The sequence below is a fragment of the Dermacentor variabilis genome, chromosome 2, assembly GCF_050947875.1.
Source record: "Dermacentor variabilis isolate Ectoservices chromosome 2, ASM5094787v1, whole genome shotgun sequence".
NCBI classification, from domain to species: Eukaryota; Metazoa; Arthropoda; class Arachnida; order Ixodida; family Ixodidae; genus Dermacentor; species Dermacentor variabilis.
In genome coordinates, this window is record NC_134569.1 from 80,917,224 (window position 1) to 80,938,165 (window position 20,942).

Below are 20,942 nucleotides of genomic sequence, written 5' to 3' on the forward strand. Positions count from 1 at the left end.
CTAAGAACGCCAGGGCGGGGCCATGGCCCACTTGTCCTGTGCACACAATCAATCGTGTACACACAATCGTTCATTATTAACCGGATCGGGCGGGACAACCGAAGGCTACTGTATAGTTATGTACAGTATAGTTATATACAATAGTTGTATAGACACTGTATGGTATCTTAACTTCGAAATTATATGTAGTTACTGATGCGCGGCTATGCGTAGCACACGGAACCTAACGGCTCAAGTTAAATTTGTAGGGTTTTACCTGGAAACGCCACGGTATGGCCATGAGGCACGCCGTAGTGGGATACTCAAGGCTAATTTTGACAACGTGCACCTAATGCATGTTACACGGCTGTTTTTAAGCATGATATGCTTTTCGCTCCCGTTGTCGGCGACCTTCGAATGATCCTGAGCCTAAAGCCAGAGCCGTTATCCAGGCATTCAAACGAGAACATCCGGGAAAGTTCCGAGAACAAAACCAGATCATCCGGGCAACCAGTCAAGACAGCATTACATACGCTAGTTACTTCCAAAACAAGTTACAAAAAAATATTGCTTCCGACTTCTTCCAATTTTGTTTGTTGACAATATCACTCGAGTTGTAACTTCTAGTACGCTGAATTTTATTTGTCTTTACTAATAGCGACGTTCAAAAGGCAAATACAGGGCATTATACACTTGATTGTCATCTTTTCGCGTTGAGCCAGAGTTGCCTGTGCTCTTTTCAACGTCAGCGCTCTTTGAGGTCCGCGACGCGTCCGGCATCCGGCAGCGTCCAAGCTGGTAGCGTACGGCACACCGTGGATACACGAGACTTGCAATGAGGATCTGTCTGTGACAGAAATCTATCGCGTTCATATGAACCAGTGCGCAGTATGGCCTGGTGCGGTGTGATGTGGTGGGGCATACCATTGCGAATATACACTGTATTCATTTCAAGATTATGGTATAATCTCCAACCAATCTGCTTTGCCGGTAGCCATTTCATGCTTACATCTACTCTCGGTTACGCGAGAGCCAGCATTCTTGCAATTCGTCGTCATCGAAATGCGGCCACCGCGGCCGCGATTCGGTCCACCCACCTCGGGCTTAGCAGCGCAACACCAAAGCCACTACGCCACCGTGTCGGGTGATGTCGCTAATGAGTCAATTCGCCTTGTGACCTCAAATGAAGCATTCATTACATATAAAGCCCCTAATACACCATACACACACCTCCAGGAGCCCGTAAAAGTGAGAGATTACAAAAGAATATCGTTCATACAGGTATTCGAATGTTTTAAGGTCAGAGCATCCGGCAGGTGAAGAGCGGCAACATGGGAGCATGTAATTTCTTTCAGACGTTCAAAAAAAAGCGAATGAACGAATGAACGCACGTACGCACGCACGCACGCACGCACGCACGCACGAACGAACGAACGAACGAACGAACGAACGAACGAACGAACGAAGGAAGGAAGGAAGGAAGGAAGGAACGAACGAACGAACGAACGAACGAACGAACGAACGAACGAACGAACGAACGAACGAACGAACGAACGAACGAACGAACGAACGAACGAACGAACGAACGAACGAACGAACGAACGAACGAACGAACGAACGAACGAACGAACGAACGAACGAACGAACGAACGAACGAACGAACGAACGAACGAACGAACGAACGAACGAACGAACGAACGAACGAACGAACGAACGAACGAACGAACGAACGAACGAACGAACGAACGAACGAACGAACGAACGAACGAACGAACGAACGAACGAACGAACGAACGAACGAACGAACGAACGAACGAACGAACGAACGAACGAACGAACGAACGAACGAACGAACGAACGAACGAACGAACGAACGAACGAACGAACGAACGAACGAACGAACGAACGAACGAACGAACGAACGAACGAACGAACGAACGAACGAACGAACGAACGAACGAACGAACGAACGAACGAACGAACGAACGAACGAACGAACGAACGAACGAACGAACGAACGAACGAACGAACGAACGAACGAACGAACGAACGAACGAACGAACGAACGAACGAACGAACGAACGAACGAACGAACGAACGAACGAACGAACGAACGAACGAACGAACGAACGAACGAACGAACGAACGAACGAACGAACGAACGAACGAACGAACGAACGAACGAACGAACGAACGAACGAACGAACGAACGAACGAACGAACGAACGAACGAACGAACGAACGAACGAACGAACGAACGAACGAACGAACGAACGAACGAACGAACGAACGAACGAACGAACGAACGAACGAACGAACGAACGAACGAACGAACGAACGAACGAACGAACGAACGAACGAACGAACGAACGAACGAACGAACGAACGAACGAACGAACGAACGAACGAACGAACGAACGAACGAACGAACGAACGAACGAACGAACGAACGAACGAACGAACGAACGAACGAACGAACGAACGAACGAACGAACGAACGAACGAACGAACGAACGAACGAACGAACGAACGAACGAACGAACGAACGAACGAACGAACGAACGAACGAACGAACGAACGAACGAACGAACGAACGAACGAACGAACGAACGAACGAACGAACGAACGAACGAACGAACGAACGAACGAACGAACGAACGAACGAACGAACGAACGAACGAACGAACGAACGAACGAACGAACGAACGAACGAACGAACGAACGAACGAACGAACGAACGAACGAACGAACGAACGAACGAACGAGTGGACGAACAAAACAAACAGACATAGCTATGCCATCTTTTGTTGCCCTTCCTCGGTCAGAGAGGCAATAACTCAACCATAAAGTTGTCCTTTAGCGTCCCGCATTCACCCTGCTTAGGAAACCGACGGCCTTCTCAACAGGAATTGGCATTTTATGCTTTGGCTATCACAACCATTACGTAAAGAAACAGTAGAAATCGAAAGCTTAGGTTATCCTTACCGCCGCCGTTTTTTAACCAGTACTGAGAGAACCGTGTTTTCTGAAAGTTGGAAGTTATAGAAAGGAGACTCCAATACATCAAGGATTGAGCGAGGATCTGTGTAGACGAATGGTGTTATTAAATGTTCCTGACCTCGCATAAATTCCCCGCAGCTGCCAAAAGAAATACGACAACGCCGTACTTTAACCCACCTTTACGCGAACGCGACGTATATCTTCGTTTAGAGCAAAAGACCTTTTCAGCCTTTGCCGTGTGTTCAGAGCAATTGCTTTCTTTCCATTTTTCTTTCTTTCTCCGTCAAAGGTCTCTTTCCTGTCTAGCTTTCTAGAGTGTCTTGCGAAAATCCTCCTCCGTATCCCACGCAAGCACCTACACAATGATCGATATATTTATTCCAATTGAAAAAGTGACTGCCTTGAAAATGGCTGCAATCATGTTGGTGCAATTCTTTGCTTCAACACTGGCAATCTCCATCAGACAGAGCTCCTATCGTCTGGTAGCTATGTTCAGCTGTATTGGAAATGTTGAAGTTCTGACGCGCTTGTTTTAGCATAGTGTGGACGAGCACGACTGTATACTGCTATAATGTCGGGTAATAACATAGCCAGCGTCGATACTGACAATAGCCGCGTCTATATGAATGCGTCAGTAAGGTATCGCAACATTTCTTTAGCTCACTACGTTCATGTAAATGAAGTTCCATTAATGCGACAGCGTCTAGCGAATTGAATTAAACTGCTAGCACATCGTATCAAGGGCTAGAGGGCGAAATTGAGACGCCTGGCCTTTTATCTCTTCGGCTCACATATAGGCGTGTCGCGCTTGCTAAAACAGTCGCGAGTTTTTCTAGGGCGCCTGGCTTGATGCACGGCATTTAAACATTGAATAATTGCATTATGATGATGCGGTAGAAAATGCGGTGCACAAGCGTTGTATTCAGGCAGACACGAAAAGTGTGATTCGCCTTACGGGCTGCGTCAACCTTATAAAAGCAGCACTTACCATAATTAACGCCCTCCTCCGCGACATCAAGTGAGCGTCCGAGAACGGGACTTACGAGGCTCTTGTGCGCATTATAGGGACAGCGAAAGCAAATAGTAAGCCGACGTGGACTGTTAAAATACCATTCCAAAAACCTCGCAGCGCTTCTTTTGTGTCAAGATTTAGTTTGCGAGAAGATATCTGGTTCGCATATCATTAGAGGAATTCAAATCGCCCGGTTCGCGAGCGGGCAGTGGTGATGTTGCACTCGCAATCACCGCCTTTTACTGCCATCGCTAAGTGAAACAGCCCCCGACAAACGGCGCTGTGGTTTTCTACGCGAAACGCAAATGCGCTGCGCCATGGAGAAACCGAGCCAAGACAGAGCATTCGATTCACCGCTGCAGCTACGCTTGGTCAAGTGGCGTAGACCGTTCAGCGATCTCGCGACATCCCATGGACGGGGCGTCTCTCTGCAAATTACAGCATGCGTGAATTTCCCGTGATAGCGAAACCAGTGCAGGAATACACGATAACGAAACTACTGAAACGCAAAACCTTGGCCGGTGCAGAGTTAAGAAAACGAAACCTATCGATCACCCGCGTCGTTGTCAAGGGTAGCGTCAATTACTTTTTTTTAGAGCGCAGCTCTTTAGCGCCCTTTTCGGCGTTGAGTGTCGTCATGCCGCGTCCTTCGTCGGCGTAACCGAGCGAAAGAGCACAGCGAACGATGAAAGAGCGAACGCGGAGCGTAGCGGCGGGTGAAAGATGGTGATAGCAACGAGAGCGCGAGGAGGAAAGTGGAGGAAGTCACCTTGAAGTAGACCACCGGATGGCGCTCACGTCCGCGCACCCGTGGGCAGCAGTGGCGCAGGCCGCGCGGGAGGAAAAAAAAAAGAACGAGAAAGCTCGCCTTCGCGCATAGCGTTCTTCGCAAGCGTTTTACGGTAAATATTACGGCCCTGCCAGTCGGTGCGGTGATCGGTGCGATGCCTCAATACATGGCGATATCAAAACATGTACACATATAGAGCTGCACTCAAATTTCGCAGTAGGCGGTATCGTAATCTTCGATGAACTTTTTTTTTATAAAGGAACTACTAGAACTGAACAAGTATCATGTTTTTCGTCTTATAATACAACACAATGATCATTTTATTACGAGTGGTTGAGTACTAGCGATTGAGTTATACTTAGGAATGCCTTCGTCATCCGGCTATACTCATTGAATGTACTGGTAGAACCTCTAACCGTGTCCTGCATTTAAATCAATTTTTCGATTACTAAAACTCTGGTGGCGATAACATTGAAACCTCACGCGAGCGCAAGCCTCGATCCTGCGTCGAATCCAAACTAAATCGTTCCCCAACCCACATTGGCTATCCATAATTACCAACGGGCAATGGAACCCAATATGTCAAAATTGCACAAATCAAACATTGGCTACCCAAAATCACATTCTTTGGGGGTGCGAGGGCTTACCCCCTCCCAGGTCGCTCCTGCCAGCTCCCTCACAACAGACGTGGGAAGAGCTGCTCAGAACGCCGGAAGAAAAAGTACAAAAAGCCCTCGTTGCCTGGGCCGAAAGGGTCGCTCCTCGTGAGGGGCCATTCTAGGACTCGGGCCTGCCAGGTCATAACTGAGCAGAGTGTCAATAAAGTTGTTACCACCACCACCACCAAACCTTAGACGTTCGCGAGCACTCATCTATCACCTTAGCTTGACCTAATATTTGACTTTATTGTATTTTTCTAGGGGCCTAAAATACCCCTAGATGTTCGACTGCTTCCTCGAGGGATCGGTGTACATTAACACAACGGACGGTGAAACGGATTCACCCACATCGTACATGTGCACAAAATGGTGTATCAAGCCTCATTCTATTGAACATGTGTCTCATTGACCTAGAGATTTGTATTCACGCATGAGAACAAATTCCGTTATACGCAACTTGGCATCTATATACGGTGATTCGGTCAGCACCATCATATCCCACTCGCAAGATTACAGATACCTATTAACTGATCAATTAGAAAAAATTATCGACGATGGTTTATTTGCAGGTTCAGTTTTCATTGATCTAACAAAGTCATTTGGCTGCTTAAACCTTATTATTCTTTTTGCTAAGCTTGAGGCTATCGGTGTTCGTCGTCCTGGGCTCTCACTATTAAATAGTTACTTATCAAACAGAGTTCAGATAGTGTATGTGTCTAATGTCTATTCCAGAGAACAAACCACTAACATTGGCGTCCCTCAAGGATCCATCTTAGGACCACTACTGTTTTTGATTTATGTCAATGACCTACCTAACTGTTTGTTGTCTACTAAGTGCATTCTGTACCCTGACGATACTACCATATTTGCCTCTGATAAAAAAAAAACATGTCACTTCTTATTAACAAGCTAAATCCTGACCTAGAAAATGTTTTAAGTTGGTGTAATGCTGACCTATTATCTATATATTAATGCCACCAAGACTAAATTTGTTGTATTTTCCTCACATCAACAACATTCGGCATCCTCCCCTTTTTTAACTGTTGGCTCACACTCTCTATCTCTCCCAGTCCATGCCCATCTTTTCTTGGGATTTCTCTTGACTGCAGCTTGAAATATAAAGATCACATTTATCACATCAAAAAGAAACTAGCGTACGGTAATCGCGTTCTAATTAAAGCTCGTCCCTACTTTACACATAATACATTAATCTCGCTATACGACTCATTCATTCACTCTCATAATAACTACGGCATAATATGCTGGGGTAACACTTATAATACTCACTTGGCATCCCTCCAGGTAATCCAGAACCAATCCATAAGAATTATTACAAGCAGTTCACGCTTTCCAAATGGAAAATCCTTACTACATGAAAACAACATCCTAACCATTTCAGAACTCACCAAATATAATCTAGGGATTTTATTCTATAAATATATGACTATGGAAATACCATCAATCTGCTTCTCACCTAATGACCTGATAGCTCATAGACACACTAGATTTGCACTTAATAATAATTTCTGTCTACCTAAAGTGCGAACTAACTATAGTAAACAGACTGCAGAATTTTCCTCGGTATCGCTTTGGAATACTCTACCACCTATAATCAAAAATGCAAAAAATTTATACCAATTTAAAAGAGAACTAAAAGCATTCATAATAAATACTTACTGATATTGTCCACATTTTTAAATTTTATTCTGTTTTTTATTGTCATGCTGTTAACAAGTGTTCTTATTACTCATATGCTATAAACATGTTTTCACATTGCTCTTAGCTCTCATCTGTACTAATGTTGCTTTAAACATTCTATAACATCATAAGTGTCTTTAACAAGAGGTCTCGATGCAGTCTTTGACTATGGGACCTCCTTATGTATACTACGCTAATGTAATTACCTGTATTTTTACTAATAAATAAATTATGAAATAAATAAATTATGAAATTATGAAGCTTAATGGAGGCCTTTCTACTATCCCGAGGTCTAACGATGTCATCTGTCCGCCGGCAATGGCCTTTATTAAGAACAATGTCACATGCTCCCCGTGAAATGCTGCGCATTGTAGGTAAACAGCCAGATAATTAAATGGGTGATGCTCTCCTGGGGTTGCACGGTAACCTGGAGTTGAAAGTTTCTGGATGTGACTTTTGATGGACCGACTACACAGACAGCTCAAGTTCTAGAATTGGCATTAGAATGAATTAACTTAAAGATATTTGAACAAGAAATAAAAAAAATTGGAGGACGCTTAAGCTTCGCCTTCAAGAGTGGAACGCGACAGCGTTCCCGTCGACCCGCCAAGGGGTGTAAGACAATGGGCTACGGCGCAGCGACTACGCGCCCCGCATCGGACGCGGTGAGCGTCGAGCAACGCAGCGTTCGGCGCGACAACGAAATGTGCGCCTGAGCAAGGGACGCATGCCTGATCCTTAGAAACAGCTCGTTTCTAAGGCAACACCGCGTTCACTAGAGGCGCTTTTGTACCCGCTTTGAAGCATCGGTAAGCTTGGTGAAACTTCCGGCAATAAAAAAGAAAAAAGAACTCGTGGCTCAGTGGTAACGTCTCCGTCTCACACTCCGGAGACCCTGGTTCGATTCCCACCCAGCCCATCTTGGAAGTTGCTTTTTATTTATGTAGTGCCTGCCGTGATTTATCGCTCACGGCCAACGCCGCGGACGCCGACGCTGACACCGACGCCGACGACACCGGCTTTTCTGCGACGCGAGCTCCTTAACGCTATCGCGATAAAACTGCAGAATAAGTGAATATATTCTGATGCTCTCAAGCAGCACTGGTGGCGGCTCCACGAATGCTATTCTGCACACGTATGCGGAAGTTCGGGAGGTTCTCCTACGATAGCCTTCATATATTATAGCGCATTTTTCAGTTCAACATAAGTCTTTAAAAGCAAACAATCAAAAGGCATTGCATGTGTTTACGTTCATCGAATTCGTAGGCTCAGAGGCTCGAAGATTCGTAGGCACCTCGACTACAGGAACCCCTACATCTTTGGACGCACAGTAGAAGTTTATTAGAGCTCGTGCGTGGATTATTGGCAGAGTGTCAGGCAACGCAACACTTTCAAGCTGCGTATCCGGAAGTACGCAGCTTGCTCCCTTTGACCTATCAGATTCATTTATAGTGCCGACCGGACCACCTTCACTTTCTGACCAACTCACTTTCTGATTGATTTTCACGTCAGTGCCTGGATTCAAGAGCAACACAAATACTTCTGGGTCAACGTAGCCGTATATCACTCTTGAGCCTAATAAAAACTCCTACAGTACTCACCATTACACTTAAATTGATGGCTCTGTTCCACACAGATCATCTGCTGTTAGTATGTTGATTCCGTCAGCGAGTATGACTATCTGTGCCATGCTCCACCACTGAACTTACAGTTACTGAACTAGATGCATTGAGAGTAGCGTTTTTTTATGTTTAGAGCCATAAATATTGGCCTTGGTAATTTAGCTGACGCTCGAGCGACCGTGAAGTCGCTGATGTCTCCACGCCCGCCGGAAGAACTTGTCAGTGATGCAACTGCGTATATACTAAAACCTACAAACTTCATCACAGTGCTCTGCTGCACTGTTTTCGATTCATTGTGCCATACAAGACAACTTTAAGGCTTACCACGCTGCCGGCGCGAAGCAATGTAGTTCCACAAAACCAGATACTGCTTTCTCGAAAGTACAGCTGACTCTGCTATCTACCATCGCTTGAGGTCATTCTCGGCGGTCTCTCAAGTGTGACACAATCATGACAGTGCGGTCCCAGATATAAGAGTGACTCGTATTTTGAATCTTCTATGGCGCGACTTCACTATAGAAAGAAACAAACATGTTATAATCGCTACACAATCAACTTGAACAAGGCGAACTACTTTTAGCACGGAATTCAATGGGCATACTCACCAATTTGTTCTTTGTGTGACCTTCCTTTGGACTTGCCGCATGTTAAGTGGGACTGTTGCCGTTATATTTTCAGCACTTGCTCTGAAACTCGAGCTTAGAGCTTCGCAACACACTTCGTCCGCGGGGAAGCTCCACTTAACCATGGGCCGGGATAACGTAAAAGTACTCCACTCTATTTTTATTTAAAAACTGCTGTTATCTCCCTGTGATTTCTCAAAATGTTTAAGACCATGGCAATCACGAAGGGCTATGGGGGAATGGACCAATGATTGAGTTATATTGGTGGATTTGGGAAGAAATCAAAGTGAAATAGCCTTACGTTATCCCGGCCCCTATTTTCCACCGAGCACATGGAGTAGTATATACTAGGCAATCAGCCTGGCTAGTATCCCCAGGTTTTCATTAATGTCAGCATATCTTCTTAAATTTGAGTTCAATAACAGCTCCCCCACCCCCCCTTTTTTTCATTTTTCGCGCTCAGACATGCACAGTGTAGCGCTCACAAACCTGTGCCTTGTTGCGCGCAGAGTAATGAGAAAAATCGTGTTTCAAAGGCGAGATATTACCTACAGCTAGGTTTGTGAATGTCGCTGAATTTTTGTTCAAATTTGGAATGGTCGCTGAAAAGTTTCTATATAGATTCAAATAGTAAAGCATAGTGTAGTGGGCGACATTTTTCAGTTTATGTTGTACTGCTGAGCGGATGAAAGCGCGAAAATAAATGAAGTGAACCGAACAGACGCTGATTAGTTTATATTTCTAATGTTATCAAAGCCAGCTCATTTGAAAACTTTGGCCGCGTTAACTTGTAGCTGTTCTATAATTGAGTAGGAACCTGGCAAGCGATTTGAGAACGTTTTCTTACGCGATCATAACAATACAGCGACCTCACCGTCTTTAGTTCATGCCTTGTTTGAGCAAATAAGGAACTTCCCGAAATATCATAAGAGCAAAGGTGAGCTGCGCTATTGCATAATAATGAACCCGCCGTGGTGGCGTAGTGGCTTTGGTGTTGCGCTGCTAAGATCGAGGTAGCGGGATCGAATCCCGTCCGCGGCGGGCCGCATGTTGATGGGGGCAAAATGCAAAAACACATATACGTGGCATCGGGTACATGTTAAAGAACGCCAGGGAATCAAAATTCGCCCGAAGTCCTCCACTATGGCGTGCTTCATAATCCCATCGTGGTTTTGGCATATAAAACGCCATAATTTAATTTTTACCTGATAGAGAGATATGTAATAAGGGAAAGATTGGGAAGTTAACCAGGCAAAAATAAACTCACAGTTAAGAACTGCCAGGAACTCGCATTATATTAGTCGTGAACGGATATGCGAAAGCTTATAAATAAGATTTTAGAAAAAAACGTCCCTTCGTTTTTTAGACAATTTTATTTTCCCACTGGATTATTGTAGCTCTTGGCTAATAGTATAAACGTTGGCAGCACTTCATGAAAAAAAAAACAAATTGAGGCAGGGAGGGGAACACGAGAACAGAAGAAAAGCATGACAACACAGATTCAGGTTAAAAGCAGAACGCCCTGAGGTAGCACGACTAGGGGGACTCCGATTTGTTGAATTCAAAGGAGCAGAATAAGAACACTTGTTCTCATGTAAACGCTGAAGCATTATGCGATGTAAAGATTTCCGTTCTGACTTTATTGCCGGAACGTTTCTTTGTTCTGTTCTCAATATCACCTCATATTATCATCCTTTGTTCATTGAACAATTTAATGTGTGCGGAGAAGCCGGTGGGCCACAACAGTTGCCAACAAATCTAATTTCATCAGATTATACCACTCACAGGCTATGTACTTCCAGGGCTCACTGCCCTTCTAAGTGCGTTTTACAATATCAGGAAATGACACCGCTTTAATGAAAATGAAAAATTGGGAATCGCAATAACACCTTTCTAAAAATGCGCGATTAACGGAGCGTATAGAGTATAAAGTCAGCATTCTTCTACGTCGCGTCTAATAGAAGGAAATGTGAGTAAAAATGAAACGTATACCTCCACTCTATGAATTCGGTTTAATGCAAGCAAAGGTACAGGTTAGGCACCCCTGATCTTCTTTTATTTTTAAGTCAAGAAAAATAAAAATGTAGGCCTTTTTTAGGGTCGGCTATACCGCGAAGTTTCGAACGTTACTCAGGAAAAAAAAGAAGAAAATATATATGTGAAAGTAACAACGTATACTACACACGCTACAGTCGCAAGCACACAAGTAGTGTCACCAAAGGCACCCCCACCGGAAGCGTAGTCTACATGTTTGGTACAGTCACCACATCGCACTGGAAGTACATCCCACACAACTCTTATCAAGCGTCAGGGACCTCGAAACATGCGCGCTTGTGAACTCGTCTGATGACAAATAAACACTGTTATGAGTTCACTGACTTTCGCATCGAGGAAAAAAGGCATCATGGTTATTTGCACCGAGAAAATATAAAAAATAAAAGGACAAAAAAGAAAAAAAATGAAGAAAATCTGGCCACAAGACCGCAGGCGCAGCTGTCGAACCTAGGAAATCCCGTATCAATTGCAATAAATCCTTAGTATTCACTGTGTCAACACTTTGGCTACGAGTACAATGTAATACAATTGTGACCAAGTGCTAGCACTCTGTTCCCTAATTTATTGAGCACTGTTCAATAAAAATTGAAAAGTCAACCCATCGATGCAACGCGGCGGGTTACATATGGCGAATAGTCATGAAGTCTGCCATTTTTCTTCTAGACATCACTCGTAACAGACGCTTGCTGCTTGCGCCACCCAGTCTGAAGGGAAGGGTGCATGTAGGGATATTATATAAGTGTGGAAAATTGAAAGCGCGTCAATATCTCTCTTTGTACCTTGTAGATCTATGGAACGAAACCTATTTCACAAAACATTGCTCATCACGGCATCGAAGTTGTAGATTTCTGTAGTGGTGCGACAAAGAAGCTGAATTTCTCGACCGTTTGCTTACGCCGCGCCGCGCTGCAGTTAGCAGTGAAAAACTAGGTTGCTTGCGTCACTGGTGGTTTCGGCAACGCCGAAGACATTGCAACGCTGTTTCTATTCACAGTAGACCTCACAAAAGCTGTATCCACTCACCGAGGTTCGTGGAGAGCAGGGAGACGGTCCACAAGCAGACGTATACGACGGCTGCTCGAATCAATCCCCATCGGGACATGGTGGTGGTGGTGGTGGGGGGTGTTGAAAGGCAGCTCCTGCTTTTAAGTCTCGACGCCCAACATCGACCATCTCTGCAACACGCAGACTACGGGTTCTCGCGGCGAGGCGACCGCCTCTGACAAAGAAGACAACTTGCTTGACATTGTCCTTCGCGAACTTTTCGCCGCCACGTCTCCTTGTCCGTACCCCTTTCAATCACTGCGTCGAATGCGGGTGCTCCTTCTCCTCCTCTATCGCCGAGTGCACTGCGATGTCGCTTTCGAGCTCGGAAACGTACAATCCAACGATCACTGCACTCTCGATGACTTGAACTTGAGGACTTGGGCGTTTTCTTTTCTTTCTTCTTTTTCTACGTGGCAAAATCCCTGGATCTCCAAGCGTAAACTCGTCGTCTCGTCGTCGAAGCCGAACCCACAATTTATATAACACAGCTTTGGTTACGTATCTTTGCTTCAAACTGGCGCGACATTTTGTTCCCTGTGCGGACTATCCTTTTTTGGCTTCCAAACTACAAGATGCTGAAGGCAGCCTTTCTTTAAAAAAAATATTTACGAATATTACTTGCTCGGTCTGATAATCAAGCCTCCATATATCGACCGGTTAAACTTAAGGACAAATAACTCTACGTGCAGGAAACGCTGAGCTAGCCAGGAAGTCGAAAGGAAGCAACTTAAGATGCCTCAGCCACCCTTACGAAGAACAATGCCGCAACGCGGGCCGGAAGCTTATACCCGTCAAAAAAAAAACAAAAAAACAAAAAAAACAGCTATGCTCTCAAGTTTCGACGGGTGGGATACAGCGTAAAGCGGAAGCCAAATGCGCAGGAATATTTTGTCGCTAGTTGTGCATCAGGAAGTAGGAACCCGAAGGAGAAAACTTGCGTGCGGAGAGGCGAGTAGGAGGTCCCTCAACGATGAAGCATATTGTTTCTTCCAGGCTCGGAGGCGAAGAGGTGACGTGGGCTCCGCAGGAGGAAGAGGCAGCACAGTGCGCGATCGGGAGGCGCCCGTCGCAGCAAGCGTGTCCTCGCGGACGAGGCGACGGACGGGCTTTGAGCCGAGGCTCGCGGGGGGCGGCGAAAACCGCGCAGCCGGCGCGCGACGCGGGGCCGTGATTGCTACGGGCTCCGCTGTAGGGCGCTGCGTCGGAAAGGTATGGAAAGAGGGAGCGCGCCGAAGGGGAAGCCCAGGGGTGGGTGGAAGGCGGCGAGGATGCAAAGTGGGAACAGAGTTATTGGGACGGCGAAATATGAAACGCAGACCGAAACGGGATATGCCGCGTTTCCGGAAAGGTGATATGTTGGACAGGACGTACGTATAGGAACCGAAGCGTCGCACGAAAGGAGGTGTTCGCGTCGAAATGATTAAATTAACGCGGATGCGCACGTTAATGTCGTGGGCACCTGTGGGCGTCAGTTCGAAGGTTGGGAACATTCTGTTCATCGCTCTCTGTCTTTTCGGTTTTTTTTCTCGCTGCGGTGCGTGTCGCAGCTCGCGTTTGGTCCGTATGGCCGGCGCAGCGGCGCGATCAGCACTTCCGAAATCCGACGTATGAATACCGGAACGCGCGCTGGTAATTTCGGCGGGGGTCTGCGTAGGAAAAACTAGCTGCAGTTTTCGTTAGCTGCAGGCTAACTTCGTTTGGTGGAGATATGCTGATGACGTTTCTGCCCTTGTGCAGCCACGCTCAGGCTCGTGACTCAAGTGTGTGGGCGTGTGGGTGTTCACAATGTGAAGTATGCATTAACTGTAGGTCCTTAGTAAGTCATCCTAAGCCATTTCAAGTTATATGACTAATGGCGCTTACAATAGATTAGGTGTTTGTTTAGCTGCACCAAAATTTTAAAAATTTGCCTGTGGCAAATGTCACAGTTCTAATCCTCCACATAAAGTACCAAATCTGCATCATTAATTTATTATGTAACATAATTATGCTAATGAACGCTTAATTACTGCTTACTTTAAAGCACAAATTTTCATCTAGCAATTGTAGCTAGTGAGTTTTCAAGTCAAATCGACTTAGAATGAGTTCGGAGCATGGCACTGGTTTCAATATATGCGTCTTTAAATTGGCGGTAAAGAGGCACTGTTGTTCTAGTTATTATTTTAAGAAAACAGCTGCTTTATATAACGGAGCACAAAAGTAATTGGAACGCTAATGAATTTCATCAGACACATTGAAAATTAATATTCCGAAACTAGTGGTGTCTTGAGAACTTGTCCCGAGTGTATATGCCTTGCGAACTCACCAATTAGAATTCGTAAATTGAAAGATGTGTTGTGAAAAATTTATTTCAACATTTAATTAGCCTGATTACGTTGATTACAAAATTAAGCATTTTCATTTCTCGTAGAAGTAATGGCCGCCTCATTGATTAATTTAGATGGAGGGTGAGAATTGAGCGAACTGCCACTGGCAATGTTTAAAGATGTGGTGCAGCTAAAAAAAAAAAAAGGAATCCTGATCTTGCAGGCGCTGGCAGCATTAGCGAACATCGAAAAGATTGTGTACACTTTTAGGATCTAAACAACGGCGTGGAGAACCTTAGTTTCAGGACAATGCGAGCAGCATCATTATGTTCTCTTTCACTGTCAATCCTCATTTTTCTCCTTCTAACCTGGTAAGCTAACCGCAGGTTGCCCTTTTCTTAATGACAAACAGATCTCGTTTTCCTATATACAACTGCAGGCCAGAGCCTAACGCATCGGACAGACCTCTCGGTTTGTTTCTTAATAAAGTTTCTACTCCTTCGGCAGCCGGCTAAGCTAATGTAAGCTAATGTAAGCTAATTTAAAATAACATTACTGCCCGTCCCGCCGGCCTGACGCGACTTCGTGTTTGCAGGTTCGATGCTGGCGAAACAGTCACCGCTAAATTCAATTTTATGGAAAAGTGTCATGTGCCGTGATGGAAGAAATGTCATTACGAAGCTAGAGATGAAAGAATGGCCAAGTGGTTTATTTATGTATATTTTACCAAACTCATGAAAATGCACGCAAATGTCAGCCTCCGTATATATTAGAGAAAGCGAACAGTTACCACTATCGCTTACATTATTTATTTAAGTTAGTGGTTGATTTACAACTGGGTCGTGCATAGCGGACACGTCGTGGCAAGGGTTGTACTGCACTTATTTACCCTCAATAAAAGTATAAGTATAAACAGGTGGGGAATTTATTTTTTTGAGGGATGAACAGGAAACGGACATGATTGGAGACGAGCGGGGAAAATGCAACGCTTAGCTGTGGGGCACAAATACTGTAGAAGTGGTACAGGTTTTCTTATTACAGCCGCTGAGGCGTTCTATCTTTAGGTGGTACAGTTTGTAATATGTGCACTTGCTTATTCTCCACCTTAAACTTGGAAATCCCGGAGTCATCCTTCCGTGCTATGCGCTTACCACAGCAAAACTCGAAGTTTAACAGAACTGTCTGATGCACAGCTTCACGTTTTTTCATACAGCATCTGTGAAATATACATAAAGTGTGGTACACTACTGTCATCATAAAATCGCATGAACTCCTGCTGAGCTTACTTCAGAAAGGGAAGGTTGCACACGCGTCATAATTTTGCAGCCGTTACGTGTTATCTCAGGACAGGAGGCCACAGATGAGGCTGCGCTGTCGTTGAGTCTAAAACTTGGTAAACCACCCGTAAAAGAATGTGCACTGCATTTTGTTACAAAGAAATTACGTTCATAGCACGTCTATAGGTATTTAATATTTAAAAATAGTTCAATCTTTGAAATCAATTGGAGTAATTGCGTTGAAATTCTGAATACTCAGATTGCACATTATTTTCTGATTTGCTCAGAAGCAGTAGCGCGTTTTTCTCTCGTCGTCGTGCACACAGATTTACATGGCACAGACGCTGAGCTCTAAACAAAAAAACTCGGCTTGCTTTATGCACTGAAGTTGCAGCAGCTTAACTCACTCAACTCTCAGGACTTTCGCGCCTTGGCTCAGAGAATACAAACTTAAAAAGAAAAATTATGCAGACCCCATACACACACGGAAATCTATGTCAAGGAAAGCTTTACAGAAGCCGGTAAATAAATGATACAAAACCATATGCCAAGCGCCCAATTGCTTATGTTCTTCATATGCAACTTTCAACTTCATGCAATGTTTATTTTTATGTCCTACAACATTCTAAGTTATTGCGAAAAGCGCAAAACAAACCTGGAACTGGAATTATAAGACGTCGAGGCCGCGATGTTATAAGGTTTAAGGGGGTGTGTGAGGCTTGTCAAGCTGATAATGGGGAAGAGAGCGGAATGAACAGAGAAGTACGACGCATATGTATATGCATTTAGGTACTCTATACGCATAACAAAGAAAAAAGCTTCGCTTCAAATAGACACCATTTTCCAGAATACGGCTTAAGAAGTTTCTCCCTAGAGCCCTATAATGTTACTGAAGGCCACAAGTGCAATAAGTGATGAAGCTGGTGAGGATTTATGCCATGCATCAAGGAATACAAACCGCACACAAACAAACAGTAGGGGCAAGTATATTCAGCATTTTGCTCAAAAAAATGTTGAAACATAACCAGAGTTTTGTGTTTTACTGTCGTCCTTAATGAGATTATTGCCGAAGGGCACTGAAATACCAGCTTTACTGATTAAGACCTTTTTGCCAGTACTTTTGTTGCGCTACTCGAAAGCACGCCATCTGCACGACAGTTAATCCGGCTTGCTTAATTGCGAAAAATGCCCACCTGTACATACGATAACCCCTATTATTCCGTGCATATGAATGTTTAACCACAGAAAAGGAGGCCTGCTGCTTTGATAGCGGCAGCACGATAATATGGGCTTCACAAGGCATAAAGAAAGGCAATTATATAATCCGATTTGCACACAGTTTACGCTTTCGGTAGTATTTCTCAAGTCTGTATTTCTCTAGGAGCTGAAACAACTTAGCCATATGCTTAATTATAAGCTTAGCGGACGAATATCTAATGTGATATTTGTGGCCAGAAAAATGGCGCGAGGAAACGCGTTAGCCTACGTATAGAGCATTACAATTTGAAGGATCTGTAAGAAAAATAAATCAGTAAATAAGGTAATGGTTGCACTGAACTGAACTTTTTGGCAGAAAAGGTGACAACGTTAGCGCAAATGAAGTTTCCTAAGTATACCGGAGAGACAGCTCCTTCAGCACGGAAAGCAACTCGCAAAAAAAAAGGAACAAACAAAACTAAAGTATATGGCGCTTTCTCGAAGTTCTTATGACATTTTTAACAAGCCTTTACATTTCAGTCTGAGTTCAAGGCATTGCGCGCACATTACTTCATCATGAACGTACAAATACATCTGTAGTTTCTTTTTTCTTCGCAATTCATTTAAATGTGTATCAGCCTGGGATAATAGTTTGAAAAATAAGTTTATTTTGTCTGAGGTGATGGAAGCAAACATATCTTTTTTTTTGCTCTCCACTTGCCAATGCATCACCAACAACTCGTAATATAGCTGCTGCTGTTTTCATACTCGAATGATCCAGAAGTCGTCGGAATTCAATGTGCTCACGCCCATCCGCGGTTCAGCCCACCTAGCCGAGCAAACAAGGATTCTTCAAAGTTAGGTTTGTTTTTCATACCACAATGTTGCGCCACAACAGGGCCCTTTAGCAAGAAGCAGGAGCTGCAGTCATTGCAAAACAACTTGGGTTACTGGACATCACTTTTTACGATTTCTCTAAATAGCAATTTTGTTAGTCCTGAAATGGCACCGTGTAATCGACCGCCTCCGCAGTGGTACAACAGTAATTTCCCGTGAGTGCTGTAAGTTTGCCGACGGTTCATAAAAACCTGTCGCTTAGATGTGGCGCTTTCGTCCATCCTTGATACGTATAGACAGGGACTATGCGGCAATCAACAAGAGAAGCAGAAATCAATCCTGCCGCCCGGCAGCCAACAATGCGTCGGTATCCATCTATCGGTTAATAAACCCAATCATCAAAGCGGCGTAAAAAGCAAACAAACGAGCAGTGCAACATAAAGCACAGTAGTGAAAGTCAAACTGCCGTTCCCGGCGTGAAATCCTGTGCCCGATATTTTCCCAAAATCATAGCCAAATAAAGAGAAAGGGGCTAGAAAGGGAGAAAGGACCCTACCCGCTAGAGAGATTTCCCAAGAGTAGAAGAGGCAGGGAACAATCACTTTCCTCCGAAGTCACGCGCAACCGAGGAAAGGAAAGAGACAAAAAATGTATTGCACGCCAAAAAAAAAATAACAATAATAAGGACGTAGAACACGCCGCCGTAGATCGCTTTGCCGTTGGCACTAAAGCGAGCGCGATCAGCTAGCTCGTAGTGAAACATGAAGTTTGCACAATGCGCAGCGATGTCCTGGCAATAATTTGCTTCTGACGTTGCTTGTTGCCCCGGCGGGAAACATTGGTATCGAAAGCAGTGAAATTTATCTAAAGCTCTACAGTAAAAAAGAAAAAAAAAACTCCAATGTGACAGTACTGTTTGGCAAACCTCTTTCTGTCGATGCAGCGATCAATTATTTGTTCGATGGAAACGTGTTTGAGATGGTGAGTTGACTCCCGCTTCTCTGCGGAGGCATTATTGGCTACCTTCAACGGTCAGGCGGCACAGCGATGGGCTCAGCCGTTAGCTCCACTGTGTCAGTTGCGCGAAACACCGAGGCGGCCACTGCTACAGAGGCCTGCTTTTGCGGCGCTCGTTTCAAACGCATCAACAGTTCTAAATTACGGTTTTAAGGAAATCGAAGACATCGAGGCCCATTTCGGACCACCGACGCTTGAGAAAGGACGTCATATTTATGATTACGACCATGTATATCGTGTCAAAGAAGTAAACAGCACGCACATCCCAGCGAAGTGCTGAAATTAAATTATGAGGTTTTACGTGCCAGAACCACGATCTGATTAAGAGGCACATCGTATTGGGGGACTCGGAATTATTTGGACCACCTGGGGGTTCTTTAACATGCGCCTAAATCTAAGTGCACGGGTGTTGTCGCATTTCGCCCACATCCAAATGCAACCGTCTTGGCCGGAATTCGATCCCCTGACCTCCATGCTTAGCAACTCAACACCATAGGCACTAAACAAGCACCGCAGGTCGCGAAGCGTTTGTCACAGCAAAGCAAGCGTGCTTACGGCGTCGAACTTAATTTAGGTTCACAAATCAGTAATTTCATGCCACTAAAGTGAGCAAATATGGCCGTAGACGTTTTTCATCTGTCATTTGTAGCTTCATTACTTGGAGCGTGCCTTGCACCTCACGATTGTAGAGGTATTTGCGGGTTGGCAGGCAAGTCCTTTTTTCCCCGTTGACAAAGTGTTTCAAGCATATTCTGGTATTGTCGTTCGAGCTCGAATGTGAAGGTCATCGCCGCTTTCGCATAATATAGAGCAATAAGCTGAGACCAAACAGCGCCCATACTGAACAAATTTGCGCTAGCGTACGCGAGAGAAAGGCTAATATACGAATACTTGACGTGTGCTGCGGTGGACTCAATCCTTGATTCGGTTATTCTAAACGCGAGAGAACATCGGCATGAATATATGAGCCCGATTCCAGTAGTCGCGTCTTGATCTTGGGGCAGAAAGAGCTGCACGTTGGCTTATTAATGCACAACAAAGAGCCCAGTGCGTACAAAGCTTCAGTGCGGAGCGCTTCCGAGGCTATATTTGACACGTACCAACCACTATACGCGTCTCTTTTGGAGCGAAACGAGTTAAACAAATATCTAAACCAACTTACAACCTCGGGAATCAGTTCACGCGTTTTTATGAAATGGGGCTCATTGTGCTTTTTTACGGATGCTGCCTGCTGGTTCTTCTTCCTTTTTTTTTCCTTTTTTTTCTGCATTTATGTCTTAGTTCGGTTAACAGAAATTCGCGCGAACGACACGAACCGCGACGATCCACTTCATCCACCGGGTTGCTTCCCACGGTTTTGAAGGGAAGGGTACACTTTGATGCCGACAACCTCTTCGCGGTCGTGACAATCCTTAACGTGAAGGAGCTGCTGAGAGGTCACGGTGAATCTATTGAAAAATAGGAAAAGGAGGCTTTCAGGCGGACCTGAGCGCAGTACGGACAATGTTGAAATGGCGCTGAGGGCCTACTCGCAGGTGCTCACCGCCGCTGCTAGGTGGCGCGACATCTACAGCCAAACTTTATTGCAGGGTGCCTATAGAAAACCTGGCTCATCATTTATTGTAATCACTGAGTGAGTGAGTGAGTGAGTGAGTGAGTGAGTGAGTGAGTGAGTGAGTGAGTGAGTGAGTGAGTGAGTGAGTGAGTGAGTGAGTGAGTGAGTGAAACGAAGGAACAAACGTGAATAAAAAAATTGGCAGTTGCTTAAGTATTTTTACGTGATTTGAATGCAAAGGCACTGTGACTTCTGTAATTAATTGGTT

General features: G+C 44.8%; 1 protein-coding gene across 1 annotated transcript in view; it reads right to left on the reverse strand.

The window, feature by feature from the left end:
- The window catches only part of LOC142572156 (neuronal acetylcholine receptor subunit alpha-10-like), a 185,071-nt gene extending 171,492 nt beyond the window's left edge, over positions 1 to 13,579 (reverse strand). The window contains exon 1 of the mRNA XM_075681067.1: positions 12,462 to 13,579. Coding sequence (XP_075537182.1) covers positions 12,462 to 12,540 — 79 coding nt within the window. The 5' untranslated portion in view covers positions 12,541 to 13,579. The remainder of the gene's footprint in view (positions 1 to 12,461) is intronic.
- Positions 13,580 to 20,942: the final 7,363 nt, after the last annotated feature.